Source organism: Sus scrofa, chromosome 13, assembly GCF_000003025.6.
Source record: "Sus scrofa isolate TJ Tabasco breed Duroc chromosome 13, Sscrofa11.1, whole genome shotgun sequence".
NCBI lineage: Eukaryota > Metazoa > Chordata > Mammalia > Artiodactyla > Suidae > Sus > Sus scrofa.
In genome coordinates, this window is record NC_010455.5 from 66,194,762 (window position 1) to 66,211,771 (window position 17,010).

The 17,010-nt window shown below is 54.3% G+C and overlaps 2 protein-coding genes and 1 long non-coding RNA gene across 4 annotated transcripts in view; 2 read left to right on the top strand and 1 right to left on the bottom strand.

Moving 5' to 3' along the window:
* Nucleotides 34-8,658, top strand: CRELD1 (cysteine rich with EGF like domains 1). The gene is given in 12 exon segments (XM_001928892.5): nt 34-160; nt 684-876; nt 1,108-1,190; nt 3,716-3,826; nt 4,119-4,210; nt 5,275-5,373; nt 5,376-5,450; nt 5,534-5,629; nt 6,555-6,638; nt 6,822-6,917; nt 7,116-7,250; nt 7,983-8,658. Coding segments are annotated over 11 exon segments (1,260 nt in total). The 5' UTR covers nt 34-160; nt 684-702; the 3' UTR covers nt 8,198-8,658.
* PRRT3 (proline rich transmembrane protein 3) lies at nt 5,639-16,834 on the bottom strand. Of its 2 annotated transcripts, none has more exons than XM_021069316.1 (4): nt 16,292-16,834; nt 12,162-13,231; nt 11,797-11,952; nt 5,639-11,201 (listed from the first exon to the last, which is right to left on the bottom strand). In XM_021069316.1, exons 2-4 carry the CDS (start codon nt 13,174-13,176, stop codon nt 9,445-9,447), a joined length of 2,928 nt encoding a protein of 975 aa, XP_020924975.1. In that variant the 5' UTR covers nt 13,177-13,231; nt 16,292-16,834; the 3' UTR covers nt 5,639-9,444. The 2 variants fall into 2 exon arrangements, with proteins under 2 accessions (XP_020924975.1, XP_005669831.2); XM_005669774.3 differs by having other exon boundaries at nt 16,460-16,832.
* LOC106505670 overlaps nt 10,056-17,010 on the top strand; it is a 31,036-nt gene continuing 24,081 nt past the window's right edge. The window contains exons 1-2 of the long non-coding RNA XR_002337653.1: nt 10,056-10,132; nt 14,051-14,150. This is a non-coding gene — a long non-coding RNA (uncharacterized LOC106505670). The remainder of the gene's footprint in view (nt 10,133-14,050; nt 14,151-17,010) is intronic.

Here is a 17,010-nt window from a genome sequence, read left to right on the forward strand (position 1 = left end):
TGGCTGGCATAGGGTGACGCAATGGCACTTGGCCCACCACTATTGGCTGTGGCGCGGGTTCCGCCCTCACAACTGCGGAGCCAGCGGAGGGTGCACGTCTTACGCAGCGGGCGGCAGCGGCGGCGTTGGGGAGGCTGAGCTGTTGGCGCCTGCGGGCTGGGTGGGTCGTCTTTTTCTCTCTCACAGCCTTCCTGGATCTGGATCCTTCCTTGCCCGCTCGTGGGCCGTGCCTCTGGCCTTTGCAGGCCTCGAACCTGACCTTTTCTCTTCATATCCGGATCCAGGCTCCTCCCCAGCCCCCAACCGGGGTTCCGGACTTCTCCTCCCAAGAACGTCCATCACTGGCGTCCTCTCCCCCAGTGCTTTGGAATCTGACCTTTTTTCCCTAATATCGCTGATCCGGCCCCTGGGAACCACATTCAGACCCTAAAACAACAGTCTGACTCCTATCCTCTTGCCAAGGATCCAAGCCACCTCCCCCCACGGTGACAGGATAACTTATTCCCACCCTGGAATTGCAGAATAGCGTCCTTTCCCCAACCATCTCCTTTCCCTCGGCCTTACCCCAGTCTAGCCTTCTTTTTAACAGATCTGGGGTCCGAGACCCACAGCACCTCAGAACCCACCCTTTTCTTTCTCATTTGGCTCCTCCAGCGAACCTTCTCCATGTCGTCTATCTACAGGTACCCAGTCTGGGAAAAGATGGCCCCACGGCCACCGAAGGGCCTAGCCCCAGCTCTGCTCTGGGTCCTGAGCCTTTTCATTGGCCTCCCAAGCCCAGTTTTGGTTCAGCCCTCTCCTCCTCCCCAATCTTCTCCCCCTACTGAACCTCATCCATGTCATACCTGCCGGGGACTGGTGGACAGCTTCTACAAGGTGGGTGCACCAGTGTAATGGGAGGGGTCCAGCTACTATGGCATAGGGGTTGAGGTCTGGGCACTCTGGAATACAAGTCTTCATGAAGTCAAGTTACGGTTTGGTTACTCACTGGTTGTATGGTCTTGAGCAAATTGCCTCTCGGTGTCCCAGTTTCCTTGTCAATGAAATACAAATGTTAGAATGTGCCAGGCACTTTACATAGCTATTCCCAACTTCCTCCATTTCCAGGGCCTGGAGAGAACCATCCGGGACAACTTTGGAGGCGGAAACACTGCCTGGGAGGAAGAGAAGTTATCCAAATACAAAGACAGGTAAGGAGGAGGCTGGAGGGGCGGGTTTATATACCTCACATCCCAATCTCTGCTCTGCTAGTGGAGGCCTGGAGACAGTTGGGGAGCACTTATTCAGCAAATATCACTGAATATCTGTAGGACAGCACTAAACAAAACAGGGAACATCCCTTCTTCAAGGAGCTTACATTCTAGTAGAGGATACAGACAGTGAATAAGTAAATAAAAAATGTCAAATCAGGGGAAGAACAATAAAACAGGGTGGACAACAGAATGGTGCTCAACACATGACATTCAAACAGAGACCCACGATGAAGAAGCAAACTGTGTAACAATCAGGAAAGGATTTGGACAGTCAGTGAGACTGACTTGGTGTATATGAGAGGTGGCTGAATTTGGAGTGAGCAGAAAGGAGAATAGTGGAAGGTGAAGACAGAGGGTCTTGAGGGCCACAAAAAGGAGTTTAGATTTCATTCTGAGTGTGGTAAAAAGTCATTGGAGGAGTTCCTGTCGTGGTGCAGTGGTTAACAGATCTGACTAGGAACCATGAGGTTGCAGGTTCGATCCCTGGCCTTGATCAGTGGGTTAAGAATCTGGCGTTGCCGTGAGCTGTGGTGTAGGTCGCAGACTTGGCTCAGATCCCGACTTGCTATGGCTCTGGCATAGACCGGTGGCTACAGCTCCAATTAGACCCCTAGCCTGGGAACTTCCATATGCCACGGGAGCAGTCCTAGAAAAGACAAAAAAAAAAAAAAATTTTATTTATACTTTTTTTTGACTGTGCCCATAGCATGCAGAAGTTCCCAGGCCAGGGATTGAACCTGTGCCATGACACTGACAATGCTGGATCCTTAACCCACTGAGCCACCAGGGAATTTCTATTTATACTTTTAAAAGGTTACTCACAGACCTTAGGGGTCACGGGTGGAAGAGCAAGAAGACCAGCTGGGAGGCTAGTGCACAGTCTAGGTATGACAGCGGTGGTGGGCCATGGTGAGACGAGGTCAGATAATGGGTATATTCTGCAGATAAACTGATAGGACTTGATGATGGATTCATTATGGAGTAGGAGATAGAAAGAGTAGAGTTAAAGGTGCTCACTAGGTTTTGAGACTGAGCAACTGGGTGAATAGTGGGACTGTTTTCTGAGATGGGAAAGGAGAAGGTCTAGGGAATCAGGCATTTGCATTGAGCATGTTGGGCTGAGATGTCTGTTAAACAGTTGAGTAGTTAGGTTTAGGAGTCAGGAGTTCAGGGAAGATGTAGGGCTGGAAACATGAATGACAGTCACCAGCATATAATCAGTGTATAAAGCCATTGGACAGAATGAGATTATATTGAGAGGCCTGAGCCCTAGGTCAAACTGAGGAGAAGGAATCAGCAAGGCTTGGAGTTAGACCAGGTTTTCAGTTCTGACCCTTTGTACCTTAGGGAAAGTCACTTCACCTTGGTGATCCTCAGTTTCTTCATCTGTAAAATGGGAATATTAATACCAATTGCCTATTTCATAGGGTTGTGGTAAGGATTAAACTATGATGCCAGACTCTTTAAATATATATGATACATTTTAGGTGTATGTATATATTTACTTTTTTTTTATTGTGGTAGAATGCAGTTACATAAAATTTACCATTAGAGACATTTTATACATTCACAGTGTTGTGCAACAGTAACCATTATCTAGTCCCAGACTGTTTTTATCCGCCCAAAGATACCCCTTCCCCACTGAGCACTCATTCTCTCTTCCCCCAGTTCTTAGCAACCATTAATCTGCTTTCTGTCTCTATGGATTTACTGATTCTGTTGGAGTCATACAGTGTGGTGTTTTATATGTGGCTTCTTTCACTTAGTGTAATGTTTTCTGGTGCATCCATCTTGTAGCAAGTATCAGTACTTCATTCCTTCTTTAGGCTTATTAATATTCTGTTGTAATGATAGATACATTTATTCATCAGCTGATGGACATTTGGGTAGTTTATTACCTTTTGCCTATTGTATATAGTATTGCTGTGAACATCTGTGTACAAGTTTTTGTTGAACACCTGTTTTACATTCTTTTGGTTATATACCCAGCAGTGGAATCTTCGAGTCATATGGTGATTGCATGTTTATTGGATGAACTGCCAAACTGTTTTCCACAGTGGCTGTACCATTTTTTACTCCCATTTGCAATATAGGAGGGTTCCAGTTTCTCCACATCCTCACCAATACCTCTTATATTACATGATTTTAACCACATCTACCCAGCAAGGGTATTATATTCTGTTGTGCAGATGCAGTAACTGAGCTATCTTTCAACAAACCTGCAGGGGAGGCTTTGTCCCCATTTTACAGATGAGAAAACAGAGGTTCAGGAGAGGTTGAGTGACTTCCGCCAAGGTCACACCACTAGATTTCAACCTAGGACTCTCTGACTCCCCAAACCAATACCCTTTCCATTATGGCCTGTGGCCTTTCTTTTGATGTGAGGAGAGGCGGGAGGAGGGATGGTAAGGGGGGTAGGGGGTGCTGGAGTGTGTCCCCACCACTCCTCCCTGTCTGGTCAGTGAGACCCGCCTGGTAGAGGTGCTTGAGGGCGTGTGCAGCAAGTCGGACTTCGAGTGCCACCGCCTTCTGGAGCTGAGTGAGGAGCTGGTGGAGAGCTGGTGGTTCCACAAGTGAGTGGTGGGGGCCTTCCAGGGCCAGCTGGTAAAGCAGGGGGTGGCAAGCTAGGGCTATGTCCTCTTCGGCCCCTTCCTCCAAACCCAGGGGTGCTAAGGACTGGATGGATGACCCAGACTCTCTTTCTGGGCTTCAGTCTACCCACCTGCCAAATGGGGAAAGGCGTGGCTCCAGCAGCCTGGTGGGTCTTGCGCCCCAGTTGGGCCGTATCACAGATTCTCTGGGAGGTTGGGGGGTGGGCAAGGCCTCTGACCCTGTCTCAGCCACCACTCTGTCTCCCTGCCTCAGGCAGCAGGAAGCCCCAGACCTTTTCCAGTGGCTCTGCTCAGATTCCCTGAAGCTCTGCTGCCCCTCAGGCACCTTTGGGCCCACCTGCCTTCGTGAGTTTTTCAAGTTCCTCTTGGGGGGTTGGAAGGGGACTGCTGGGGCAAGGGGTCCAGTCCTTGCCCTGCCCCCAACTGACTGTGTGAGCTCAGGCTGCTCAGATCACCTCTCTGGACCTCCATTCTCACTGGCTCACAGGGCTGGCAGGATGAACAGATCAGTGCAGAACAGCTCTGAAAAAAGACATGGGGTCAGACCGAGTCAGATTTGGCTGTGGTTTCTATCATGCATTTCTCATGCCTGGACCAGCCTAGGCCCCTTCCCTGGACTAAGGTAACCTTCCTAGATTCAGGCAGGTGCTTCCCTGAAGTCCCTGTTGTTACCATCTTTTTCTACACACAGTCCTGAGGCAGGAGCTGAACTTACTACCAGCCCCTTTTGAAAAATATCTCTGGAAGCTGCAGATATAAAGAGTTAGCAACAGGAGTTCCGTTGTGGCGCAGCAGAAACGAATCTGACTAGGAACGGTGAGGTTGCGAGTTCAGTCCCTGGCCTTGCTCAGTGGGTTGAGGATCCGGCGTTGCTGTGAGCTGTGGTGTGGGCCGGCAGCTCCAGTTCCGTTTTGACCCCTAGCCTGGGAACCTCCATATGCCGAGGGTGTGGCCCTAAAAGGACAAAAGACAAAAAAAAAAGAGTTAGCAACAGAAATAGTCAATTCAATCCTGCTGACTATACACACACACACACACACACACAAAAAAATAGTCAATTCAGTCTTTATAAAAAAGACATTTATAAATAGCTAGCTGTTCCACAATGGGGTACTGGTTAAGTCAATTTCATACAGTTTTATGACAATATTATGTCGTCATTAAAATTGTTTTTTCTCTGGAGTTCCTGGATGGCACAGTGGGTTAAGGATCCAGTATTGTCACTGCTGGAGCTTGGGTCGCTGCTGTGGCATGGATTCAAACCCTGGCCTCGGAACTTCCACATACCGTGGATGTAGCCAAAAAGAGAAAAAACTTTTCTTTACAAAAATGTTTATTGATATGGGAAACATATTCTCCACATCCAAGGTTATATTTTTGATCTCACTTGGTTTGGTGTCTGCCCACAGCCTGCCCTGGGGGCACGGAGCGGCCCTGCGGTGGCTACGGGCAGTGTGAAGGGGAAGGGACTCGAGGGGGCAGCGGGCGCTGTGACTGCCAAGCTGGCTACGGGGAGAGGCCTGTGGCCAGTGCGGCCTCGGCTACTTTGAGGCAGAGCGCAACTCCAGCCATCTGGTATGTTCGGGTAGGTAGCCAAGGGGTGTGGTGCTGGGCAGGAACTACTGGGTGCCTGTCTGCCCACCCTCATCCTTCCACCATTCCTCCCAGCTTGTTTTGGCCCCTGTGCCCGCTGCTCAGGACCTGAGGAATCAAATTGTTTGCAGTGCAAGAAGGGCTGGGCCCTGCATCACCTCAAGTGTGTAGGTGAGTGGGGCCCTGTCCTAGGTCTGGGGGCGTGGGCAGGGTCTTGGGCTTGGTCTCCCATCAACACACACATCTCTGGACTACACCAACCCAGCCCTCATCCTCATAGAGATCTCAGCCTAGTTAAAAAGGCAGAAAAGTCATCAGGTACATACAGTACAGACTTAACCATTGTGCAGTGAGAGATGTCCCTGCATCTCTTAGTGTTGGTGGGGAACCAGGAAAGGCTTCTTGGAGACAGTGTCACTTGGGTCAAGTCTTGAAACTTGAGGAAGGAACAAGGGAACAAGGTTACTGAACTTGGGAAATCTGGGTTCAAGACTTAGTTTGGTCCTTGCCTAGCCATTTGTATAAACAAGGGTAAAGGCTAAACTGCTGTGAAAAAAAGATCCCCAGAACTGTGGCTTGCAGAATATAGAGGTTTATTTTCATTTCCTGTCACAGTCTCAAAGCCAGTGGTCCAGGCTGGCAGGCAAGCTCTGCCTGTCCTGGTCATTGAGGACTCAGATTCCTTCTCTCTTACTGTGCAGTCTTCCCCTTGGGTGTTGTCTTCCTGGTTGAGGCTGGAACACAGGCATCTCTGTGTTTTATGACCTGGCATTTGAGATGTGAGAAAGAGAAGAAAGTGCGAGGAGGAGTCCCAGGCTCATTGTTTTAAGGCCAAGCAGAAAGGGGAGCACATCGCTTCTGTTTACATCCTGTTGGCCAGAACACAATCACAAGGCCGCACTTAGCAGGTTGAAAAATGTAGTCTCTAGCTGGCCAGCCCCAAGTCCAGCGGCACCTCTGTATCTGTGTTGGTGGACGGCCTGTAGTCTCTGCCACACCATTTGAGCCTGGCAGGTTCATCCCCAACAGTCCTGGCCTTAGCTTCCCTCTAAGTGCCAGAGGAATTGAAATCCCCACCCTGCTGGCCCCTTTGCAGACATTGATGAGTGTGGCACAGAGCGAGCCAGCTGTGGAGCCGACCAGTTCTGCGTGAACACGGAGGGCTCCTATGAGTGCCGGGGTGAGTGTCAGCTCCTGCCAGGAAGAGTGTGGGGAGGGTAGGAGGAATGGCCCCACGCCTTCCCCCACAAACTTACACCTTCCCAGGTACCAGAACCCCCCAGCCTCAGGCCTTTGCCTGAGCTGGGCTGCCCCCTGGCCCTATAGGCAGCTCTCACCCTTGTCTCCCGGCTCCCTTCTCCAGACTGTGCCAAGGCCTGCCTGGGCTGCATGGGGGCAGGGCCCGGCCGCTGTAAGAAGTGTAGCCCTGGCTACCAGCAGGTGGGCTCCAAGTGTCTCGGTGAGTGTCCTGCTACCTAGGAGGGCCTCGCCCGCCACCATTGGTGGGTGGAATGTGGACCGGGTGTGGGAAGGAAGCGTGGCATGTTGCCTGGGACAGGACGGAAGGGTGTCAGGATGTGGGCAAGACAGAGTCCAGGGTGCCACCTGTGGGACCCTGATGGTCAGGGCTCTGACCCCCTCCTTATCCTCCTTCAAGACGTGGATGAATGTGAGACGGCGGTTTGTCCAGGGGAGAACGAAAAATGTGAGAACACTGAGGGCAGTTACCGCTGCATCTGTGCCGAGGGCTACAAACAGATTGAGGGCATCTGTGTGAAGGAGCAGATCCCAGGTGAGCCCCAGGAGGAGGGGAGGGGAGGTGAGGCCCTCCTGAGGTGGCACGGAGACTTGACCCCACCTCTGATCTCCTAGGTGGCTTGTGGTGGCCCCCACACACCTCCCACGGTAGAAAGAAAATCAGGCTTGGCATCGAGTCATTTGCCTCTTCAAGCCTCTTTCCTCAGCTGTCCCATGGGACCAGTCCTTGCCCTGCTTCTGAGGGCTGTTGAAAGCCGTTGGACAGTCACAAGACAGTCATCTTCTTGAAGATGACAGAGGACAACCATAGTGACCACTTCCTCAGCTTCTGAGAGCGCGTCACATGCTATTCCAGGCATTTTGCATGTATTAGCTTATTTCACCCCTACAACAACTCCAGTGCTGTAGGTATTATTCTCAGCTCCATTTTACATAGTGGAGGCTGAGACACAGACAAAACAACTTGCCCAGGGCCATGGGGCAAGCAGGTGGCAGAGCCAAGGTATTGAATCCAGGCAGTCTGACCCTGGAGCCTTGCCAGTACACGTGCTCTGACCCAACTCCCGCATGGCCTTGGGCAAACCTCATCACCTCTCTGCACCTATTTCCTATTGAAGAGACAGGGATCATAACTGCCCTCTTGGAGCTGTTCCCTGCAGTGCATGATGCTGGGTGCAAGCATGCCAGGCAGGCATGGGGCAGTGATGATCAGGTGTGGGGGAGGCTCCAGGAACAGGACTCAAGTGACAGGCACTCTCTTGCTCAGAATCAGCGGGCTTCTTCTCGGAGATGACAGAGGACGAGCTGGTGGTGCTGCAGCAGATGTTCTTCGGGGTCATCATCTGTGCGCTGGCCACGCTGGCTGCCAAGGGTGACTTGGTCTTCACCGCCATCTTCATTGGGGCTGTGGCCGCCATGACCGGCTACTGGTTGTCAGAGCGCAGTGACCGTGTACTGGAGGGCTTCATCAAGGGCAGATAATCCTGGCCACACCTGCAGGGTCTCTTCCCCGCCCAGGCTGCCCCTGAGGGCGGGCCTCCCTCCCGCCTGGACACTTGAGGGACTTGCTTTATTTTTGAGAGTGGGGTAAGCATCCCCTGCCCACCTTATGGAGCAGCCCAGGCACCCAGGTCTGGGCAGGTGAGGCCCCTGGGGTGAAAGGATAGCCTTTAAGGGTGGGTACCATGAGACCTTGGCCCCAGGGGACTGGGCAGGCTTCACAATGTGTGTGAATTTTTTGAAGTGTCTCCTTGTGGTGGCTGCTAGTGAGCTTTGGCCCCTACCCAGGATGTGTGTGGGGAGGGGTCCCTGCAGGGGTGGGCCCTTCACAGCCCCCTCCTGCCAGCTGCATGCTGCCAGCTCCTGTTCCGTATTCACCCCCTGCCTCCCAGCCACTGATTTATTTATTCATCTCAGGAAATAAAGGACGATCTTGGAAAATAGAGAAGCTTCTGTCTTACTCCCTCCCCTCCCTCCACTCCCGCCTTGGGTTGGTCTAAGCTACTGAGAGCCCTTCCACCCTTGGGAAAGTTTCCTAAAACCCTGGGAAATTGAGGGCTGTCCTGATGGAGGAGCAGTAGAGAGAGGATAGAGGAGACGCCCTGAAGTTGAATTAGAAGAGAGGATGGAGGAACCAGGCTTAGTAAGGTGATGGATGTGAAGAGCTGAAGACCAGATAGAGCAGATAGGTGCTCCATAAAATATTGGTAGCCATTATTACTAAAGCCTTCAAGGGTTGAGTCCCCTTTCCTTTGGGAGTTGCAGTATACACAGGACTTGGAATTACTCAGGTCTGGGCCCTCCTACCTCTCCTCTGTACAGGATCCTGGCATGGCCAGAGGGAGGTGTGAGCCAAGTCCTAAGGGTTTATTTCTTTGGCACAAAGAGGACAGTCTGGACAAGCGAGCCTCACCTCTACACTGGAGGAGTCTGGAGGGGGTGTCTGAGGAACCTGCACCCGGTTCCCCATTCCCAAATCCATGCATGTCCACCCTGTATTCCGTGTAAGTCACAGCCTTTGTGCAAAATACCCGCTGAAAAAAAGATATTAAAAAAAAAAAAAAATCCGGCACGTGTGGGAGATGGGTTCACGCCCGGCTGTCTCGAAGCTGCAATCAAGTGGAGGCCCAGAATACTCCCAAAATGTTTTTCAAATGCTCTACTGTCCCAGTCGGTCATGCGGTGCGCGGTAAGGCCATTGACGCTCTGGTCCTGAGTTTCTGGCCTCCTTAGAGCTCAATGGTGTCACTGGAGGCGCTGCGGGAGTCCCCGGGCTTGCAGCGAGGCTGGACCCCACTCTGGGGCTCCCCGGGCCGGGCGGGAGCAGGGGCAGGAACTGGGGCAGACAGTAGCTGCACTGTGCTGGGCAGCTCATCCAGGGGCAGACTATCCACCGACGACAGCCCATGGCGCCATGGGTTCCAGCTGATCTTGAGTGAGCCGCGTGAGAAGCTGTCCACAGAGCTGCCGGAAACCGCCCCATCAGGCTCGTCCACTACGTGCTGTGGGACCGGCCCGCGCAGGCGCACGTCGCTGAGAGAACGGCAGCGGCCGCGTAGGAGCGAAGTGCCCGCTCCCTCGAGCTCGGCGTCGGGGTGGCTGCCCCGGCGTGGCCGCAGCGCGCCCCCAGGCGGAGAGGATAGGCCGCGCAGGCCGCAGCGTTGGAAGACGCTGTCACGCACCAAGTGCTCTCGGAAGAGCGCGGCGTCGATGCTTCGGCTCAGGTTGATGGGTGATGGCGGCCGCAGGTCCAGCTCGCTCATAGACGGCGCTGGCCCCACACTGCTGCGGGACAGTCTTGGGCCACCCTGGGGACCGCGGCCTAGAGACGCAGCCGAACCCCAGGCGCCTGAACTGGGCGTGGCCGGCATCCCACCTTCCGCCGGGTTGCGGATGAGGCTCTTGCTAATATCCAAGGTACCAGCGCCAACGCCACTGGGCCCAGCATAGCAATTGTTGGGGCGCTCGGGCACTTCGCTCTTGCTCGAGGGCGTGGGGCATGCCAGGCGCAGCAACTTAGCCCAGCAAGCGTGCTCCGTGGGAGGCCTGGGCCGTGCAGCAGCCAAGGCGGCCAGCGCCAGGGCGAGCGCCCACGTCAACTCCAGCAGGCGCAGCCAGAAGTGGACACCCCACCAGGCCCACGAGAAGCGACCCACCCGTCCCGGGCCAGGGTACAGCCAGAGCGAGGCCGCCAGCTGCAAGCCGCTGGCCAGCAGCCCCAGCGCGCCAGCCACGGCCAGCAGCCTAGGACCGGGGCTGGCATCCCAGCCCCTCGGCCCGTCCAGCAGGCGGCGACGGCACAAGCAGAGCGTGCCTAGAGCCACGGCCGCGCCCCAGGCGCAGGATAAGCCCTGAACCAGGAGGTTGAGCGCAGGCCTTGCTGACAGCAGGTCTGTAGTGAGCAGCCCCACGCCGTGTACCAACGCTAGCGCTCCCAGGAGGATGGGGTTCTGTAGCTGCTGTGGCAGCCCCGCGCCCAGGCCGAGCAGGGTCAGGGCTGCCAGCGCAGTGAGTAGCAAGGGGAAAGGCAGATTGTAGAGCACCAGGCCGGCACGTAAACCCAGCCGTGCCTGCGAGCCATATGGGTCGGTGAGCATGTAGGCGGAACGCAGCCCGGACGCCACCAGCACCAGCACCGCCGCCACCAGTGCCAGCCGAGGTCCCCCAGGGGCGGCTGCCAGCGAGGCCAGTGCCAACAACGCGGGCAGCAGGAATAGCACCCCCACCCCATAGACGTGCAGCTCCCAGGAAAAGCTCAGAACCCGCCGCAGGGGACCCCAGCGCAAAGGGGGTGCGGTGGCGTTGGCCGGGGGACTGGAGGCTGGGGCTGGTGCCATGGAGCTGGCAGAGGGCTCTGGAGGGGGTGGCTGGCCCAGGGCGCGCTGCGTGGTGACCCGAATGAGGCCCCGGCGTGACGTCGAGGGGGCCTGGACAGGGGGTGCTGGGGGATGGCTTTGGGGGCGCCCCGGCCACTCCTCGGCTTCATCTGCAATAATAACAATATTAAAATAGCCCTTTGAAACGTGCTCTTGATTTCCATCAATCTCTGGTGTGGTGAGCAAGTTAATTAACTTTTCCAAGCACACCTGTAAAATGGGAGGGTAACAGCACCTCCCTCATTGGTGGTGGTGAGGGTTAAGTGTTTACCACAGTACCCAGCACCCAGTAAGTGTTAAACGGATGTGACCTATCATTTTTATTAACATTCTAGCAGTTCTCAACAGGGCTGCATATGAGAATCACCTGGAGATCATCTCAATCAGAATTCCTTGGGCTGGGATCTGGGTATTGGAATTTTTTTAAAAGCTCCTCTGGGATTTGTGGAAGTTGGCTAATCACTGCACTAAATATACCTATTTTACATTTTAGAATTTTCTAGCCCAGAAAGTGCAAATGACTTCTCCCGGAGTACCCAGAGAGTATTAGTTTATTAGCCTAAGTCGTTTGAAGTTGTTGGCCATTTCCTTGAAGGAGGTGTTTGACCCCATTCACTCCCCACCCCTCCCAAATATACCTCACATGGGTTCTTAGTCATCACACAGAGTCCCCTTTTTTCCCCAAAGCCCCAGCCATGCCCTCACCTGGCTGCAGGGCTCCCACAGGGCTCTCTGTTCGGTTTGTAGTTGGGCCAGGGTCCGAGGGGCCAGGGATGAGGGACTTGGGAGTGCCTGGGGTCTCCACTGCTCCTCTCACCCGCTGGGGGGAGATGGGTTCTGCTCCGTTCATTGCTGCTACTTCTGAAATAACAAAAGAAGTCATCGCTTTGCCTGACCCTTGGCATTCCCCAAAATCGAATCCTCCAGGAGGGAGGCACGATCACCCTCATTTGCCAGAATGAGGAAAATGGGACCCAAGGGACCAGAGGTCACACGGAAACTGGGGCATCTGGCTGCCCTGGAACACTGCCCCTCCCAGCCCCGCGCAGCTCCCTCACTTTGATACCTACCTGGCTTGGGCTGCCCATCAGGAGTCTCAGAGGCAGGAAGATCTGAGGGCAGGGGGCCTGGGGAGCCCCTAACACTAGGGAGGTCAACCTCTTTGGGTGAGGGACTTGAAACACTGACTCCCCAGGCCTCCCCAGCCCCAGCTTTCTTAGGGAGCTCCATGGGCAGCTCCTCAGCAGGAGGAAGGCTTCTGGCCAACGCCAGGTCTGGCTGGGACCCAGGCTCCTGCGAGGATGCCCCCTCAGCTGGGGAGACTGGGCCAACAGCAGGGGCTGCTGGATCCTGCTGGCTGAGCAGGGGGCCTTGAGCTGTCTCCTGGAAGTCCTTACCCCCACCCTGCTCCTCCAGTACGGGCCTCATGATAGGGCCTACGTGAGGCACAAGAGTGTGGGGAGGGCCCCTGTGGTCCTGGGGGGATGTCTTTGAGACCCTGGTCTTGGCTTTGGCCACCAGACCCTCATCTCTAGGTGGCTGCTGTCCCACTGGGCCTTCAGGCTGTCCTGGGGTGGGAGGGACTGTGGCCATCCTGAGCTGGAGTCTGGGAGTTGTGGGGATGGAAGTGAGATGAGGGGCGCCCACTGGATAGGGGGCTGGTGCTTCTTGCTCCGAAGGCTCCTGTGAGTCAGGAGGTCCTGTCCAGCCCTGAGAACTTAGCCCTCGAGCCACCTGGATGTCATCAGGTCCTGGGAGTCCTTCTCTCTGAGCCCCATGGGCTGCTTTAGGTCCATGCAGGGCTAGGCCAAGGGAGTCTGCAGGCCCCTCAGGCCCCTTCTCAGCAGAGCTCTGGGGGTCACTGGAGTTCCAGGGACTCTCATCTCTGGGCTTCTCCCAGAGGAAGTCGAAGGCCCGGGGCTCTGGACCAACAGACCCCTTGGGCTGGGCTTCCAGGATCAAGTGCGGTTCTGAGTCCTCCAGTGGCCTGGGCAGGCCCCAGCCAAGGGCAGAGTCAGACCCCAGGGACAGCAGCAGCAACAGCAGCAGGAGGCCATACACACAGCCCTGTTGATTCCAGGCCATGGTCCACAGATGCCTGAGCCTGGAGCTTTCAGCTTCCAGTCCTCACGGGATGAGCCTACAAAAAGGAGAGGGGGTGGCACAAGAGGGTTGAGTCTCCCATGGCTGCCCCAAGGGGGCTGGTAGGAAGGAAAGAAGCAGCCCCCTATTTTACCTGCCCCTTCCTGTTCAATTACCCCTGTCTGGGGTAATTTTTTTTTTTTTTTTTTTTTTTTTTAAGGCTGCAACTGCAGCATATGGAGGTTCCTAGGCTAGGGGTCTAATCAGAGCTGTGGCCGCTGGCCTACACCATAGCCACAGCTACGCCAGATCCAAGCCAGGTCTGCAACCTACACAGAATATCCTTTTAAAACTGCATTTCAGGAGTTCCCGTCATGGCTCTGCAGAAACGAATCTGACTAGTAATCCTGAGGACACAGATTCCATCCCTGGCCTCGCTCAGTGAGTTAAGGATCCGGCATTGCTGTGAGCTGTGGTGTAAGTCACAGAAGCGGCTAGGATCTGGCGTTGTATGGCTGTGGCATAGGCTGGCAGCTACAGCTCCGATTTGACCCTTAGCCTGGGAACTTCCATGTGCCTTGAGTGTGGCCCTAAAAAGACAAAAACAAAAAAACAAGAAAAAACCAAACCCGCATCTCTGGTCATCTCACTTGCCCTGCTTCAAAACCTTCAGTGGCTCCCTGTCTCCCTCAGGAGAGAATATATGAGCTCATCTCCTGGCCTCCCAAGGCCACACCAGGCTGTTCACCTACCCCTCAACGCCCACTGGACTGTCTAGCATCCATGCCTTTGCTCCTGCCCTTCCCTCAGGCTTGAATGCCTTCTCCCTTCTTCACTTGCTGAAATCCTATTCTTTTTTTTAAATCCCATACTCAAGGCCCAGCTCAACTATCAGAGAGGTGGAAAGGAAGAGGAATATGCCCCTGCCTTTGAGGAGGGACCTGAGTTTGAATCCCAGCTTGGCGAACATTTCCTAGGTAAGTTACTTCACCCCTCTGCATCATGGTTTTTCCATCCGTAAAATAATAAAAGTACCAGCTTCAAAGGGGCTCTTATAAGACTTATATAACAAAATGCATTATGGGCCAGGCCTGTAATAGGAGCTTAATAAGGGCTTAGAGCCCTTTTGCTTTTCTCCTTGTCCAGAAAGCTTTCTTTCCCACCAGCCCCTTAACTATTTCAACAAATAATCTGGGCACATACTGTGTGCCAAGGCTTGGGGTTAAAGCAGTGAACAAGACTTACAAGACCCTTGTCCTCGTAGAGCTGGCTGTTCTAGGTAAGAGACAGACAATGAATGATTTTTAAAAAGATGAGCTATGGAGAACATAAAACAGGGTTAAGAGAGAGAGGGATGGGGGCCTACTTTACACAGGGGTGGCAGAAAGACCTCTCTCAGGTGACATTTAAGCTAAATGCTGAATGGGAAGGAGTCAGCTATTTGGCGATATCTGGAAAAAGCATTTTGTGGAGGGAATAGAAAGTGCAAAGACCCTTCAGCAAGAATGCAGAGCACAGCAGAGGTGGGAGAAAGGGGCAGAGGGAGATGAAATCAGAAAGGTGGGGCCTTCTCAGATGCCTGGAAAAGGCACCTGGATTTTGTTCTAAGTGTCACTCAGGAAGCCAGTGGAGATATTAAGCATGGGAGTGACAGATGTGATAAGGGTTTTAAGAGGGAGAAAAGCCAGTGTAGAAATCCAGGTAAGATGTGATGGTGGCTTGTTCCAGCTTGACTATTTTCTTCCCTGACAGAACCCCACCCCCAACCCAACCTTCCTGTCACACTGGTCACATAGTGTAATAATCTCCTGTCTCCCCCACCACCTGGGGCTTCTCAAAGGGCTGTGTCTGCCTCTTTCTTTCTTTCTTTTCTTTTGCTTTTTAGGGCTGCACCTGCAGCATATGGAGGTTCCCAGGCTAGGGGTCCAATCGGAGCTGTAGTTACTGGCTACACCACAGCCACAGCAACGCAGGATCCGAGCCGTGTCTGCGACTTACACCACAGCTCACAGCAATACCAGATCCTAACCCATTGAGCAAGGCCAGGGATCGAACCCACAACCTAGTCAATTTGTTTCTGCTGTACCACAACAGGAACTCCTGCCTCTTTTATTTCTTGTCGCCAGCAGCCTGGCTGGTGGATGGTCCCTGAAGGCTCCCCTTCCTGACAGTCCCTATGGAGCTGGGGATGCAGGAAGGGACCCCCATGGTCAGGAGAGGGGAGACTGCAGCTGTAGGGCCACTGCCTGGGTGTTTAGGGGCTTCCTCTCTGGGAAGCAGTTGTGCTCAGAGCTCCCTGGTTCCTAATCCTTGGTGGCTCACAGACACCTTGAGAAGCTGAGGAAAACCCCAGGAGCTCTCCCCAGGGAAATGCCTAGGTTCACTGAAGCTTGTGGGTAATTTCAGGGGGATCAAAGTCCCCTTAAACCCACCCCCAACTTGAGTTAATCTCTGCTTTGTTAGTTAATTCCTCAAACATTCTCCGAACCCGAACCCGTGCCCTGCTCCTGGCCCAGGTTAGGTGCTGGGGACCCAAGGAGAAGCCTCAGTCTCAGTGTCTGGATCGGGGTGAGCTGTGGGGAAGGACCCAAAGGCAACTAACATTGCACTGGTTAATAACAGTACTCTGTGTTGAGCTCTCCCCCACTCCACCTCCTGTGCTAAGCTCAGCTGCTTGTCCTCGATGTCATCCAGCCTTCCCAACACAAGCAGATGTGAGTAGACCCATTACATAGGGGAAGAAGCAAAGTTCAGAGAGGTTGAGCAACCAGCCCAAGGTCGCACAGGCTGCAAGTGGCAATAGGAGGGGCCGGGAAACAGCAGGGGCTCATTTTACACAGGCGGGTCCAAAAAGCTTTGCAGAGGAGGAGGCAGAGAGAGGAGCCGGCCTTGTATGAAAAGCGTATGCCATCTGCTCACCACCCCCATCCAAGAGATGTAGTCATCTCTGGACGAGGAGGGGGCTGCCCAGCCCTGGGTTCCAGCTGCTGCAGACATTTTTGGGGGGTGAGGGGGAGCCTGGTTCCTCCCTGCCTCTGGGCCTGGCGGGAGGCCGGCCTGGGGGCAGGGCGAGGGCCGCCGCAGGGCACCCGCTAGGAGCTGGTCCATCTCGGGTTACCTCTCCTTTTCCTCCATCTCCTTTCCCCTGGCTCCGCGCCTTCCCGCAGTGTCCCGGGTGGGGGTGGGCGCTGGTGCAGGCTCTGTCGCTCACGCTAGAGAGGGGGGCTGTAGGCCATGCTCCCCGCCGGAGCCCCGCCATCGCACCCTCCCTAGTCCAACTCCTCACCTGGGCGCCGAGCTGGCAGCCCCCGCGTTCACCTTGCGCGCGTCCCTGAAGCCGCTCGCCGCGCCGCATCCTCCGAGATGCTCAGACTTGGCTAACAGAGCCCGGCGCAGCCGATCGAGGAGCCCGCCCACAGGAGCGCCAGCCCCGCTTAACCCTTTCCCCTTAGGGGTGGATTCTTCTCCCAGTCTTGACCTCCCTTCTCTCTGAGATCCTCAGGGCTAAGAGAGGAACCGAGGTCACGTCCGATGGATGTGTAAATCACATCCGCTGGCACCTCTGAAAATGGAGCAGCCAATCTCTGTTTGCATACCTCCGGGGACGGGGAACTCACTTCCTTCGTATATCTAGCCCTATCTAGGGATACATACATACTACATTTTGGTGCACATGCACTAGCGTACCTATCAGATAATTTCCTACCTAAGGAGGCGTGGTTAGGTCTGCGGGTCTGCACGTTTTCAGGTCTGCTTGTCAAAATGCTCCAGGCCCCTCTTTGGATGCTATGAGGTCTAAATGTCCACCGTTAGATTAAACACATTAAGAGAAATCCA

What these genes read in the sequence shown, in the direction of transcription:
- PRRT3 (XM_021069316.1), bottom strand. Translation starts at nt 13,176, where the DNA reads ATGGCCTGGAATCAACAGGGCTGTGTGTATGGCCTCCTGCTGCTGTTG. An exon ending in TGATGGGCAGCCCAAGCCAG is followed by an intron (nt 11,953 to 12,161) that starts GTAGGTATCAAA and finishes TTGTTATTTCAG; the next exon opens with AAGTAGCAGCAATGAACGGA. An exon ending in TGTGGGAGCCCTGCAGCCAG is followed by an intron (nt 11,202 to 11,796) that starts GTGAGGGCATGG and finishes TTATTATTGCAG; the next exon opens with ATGAAGCCGAGGAGTGGCCG.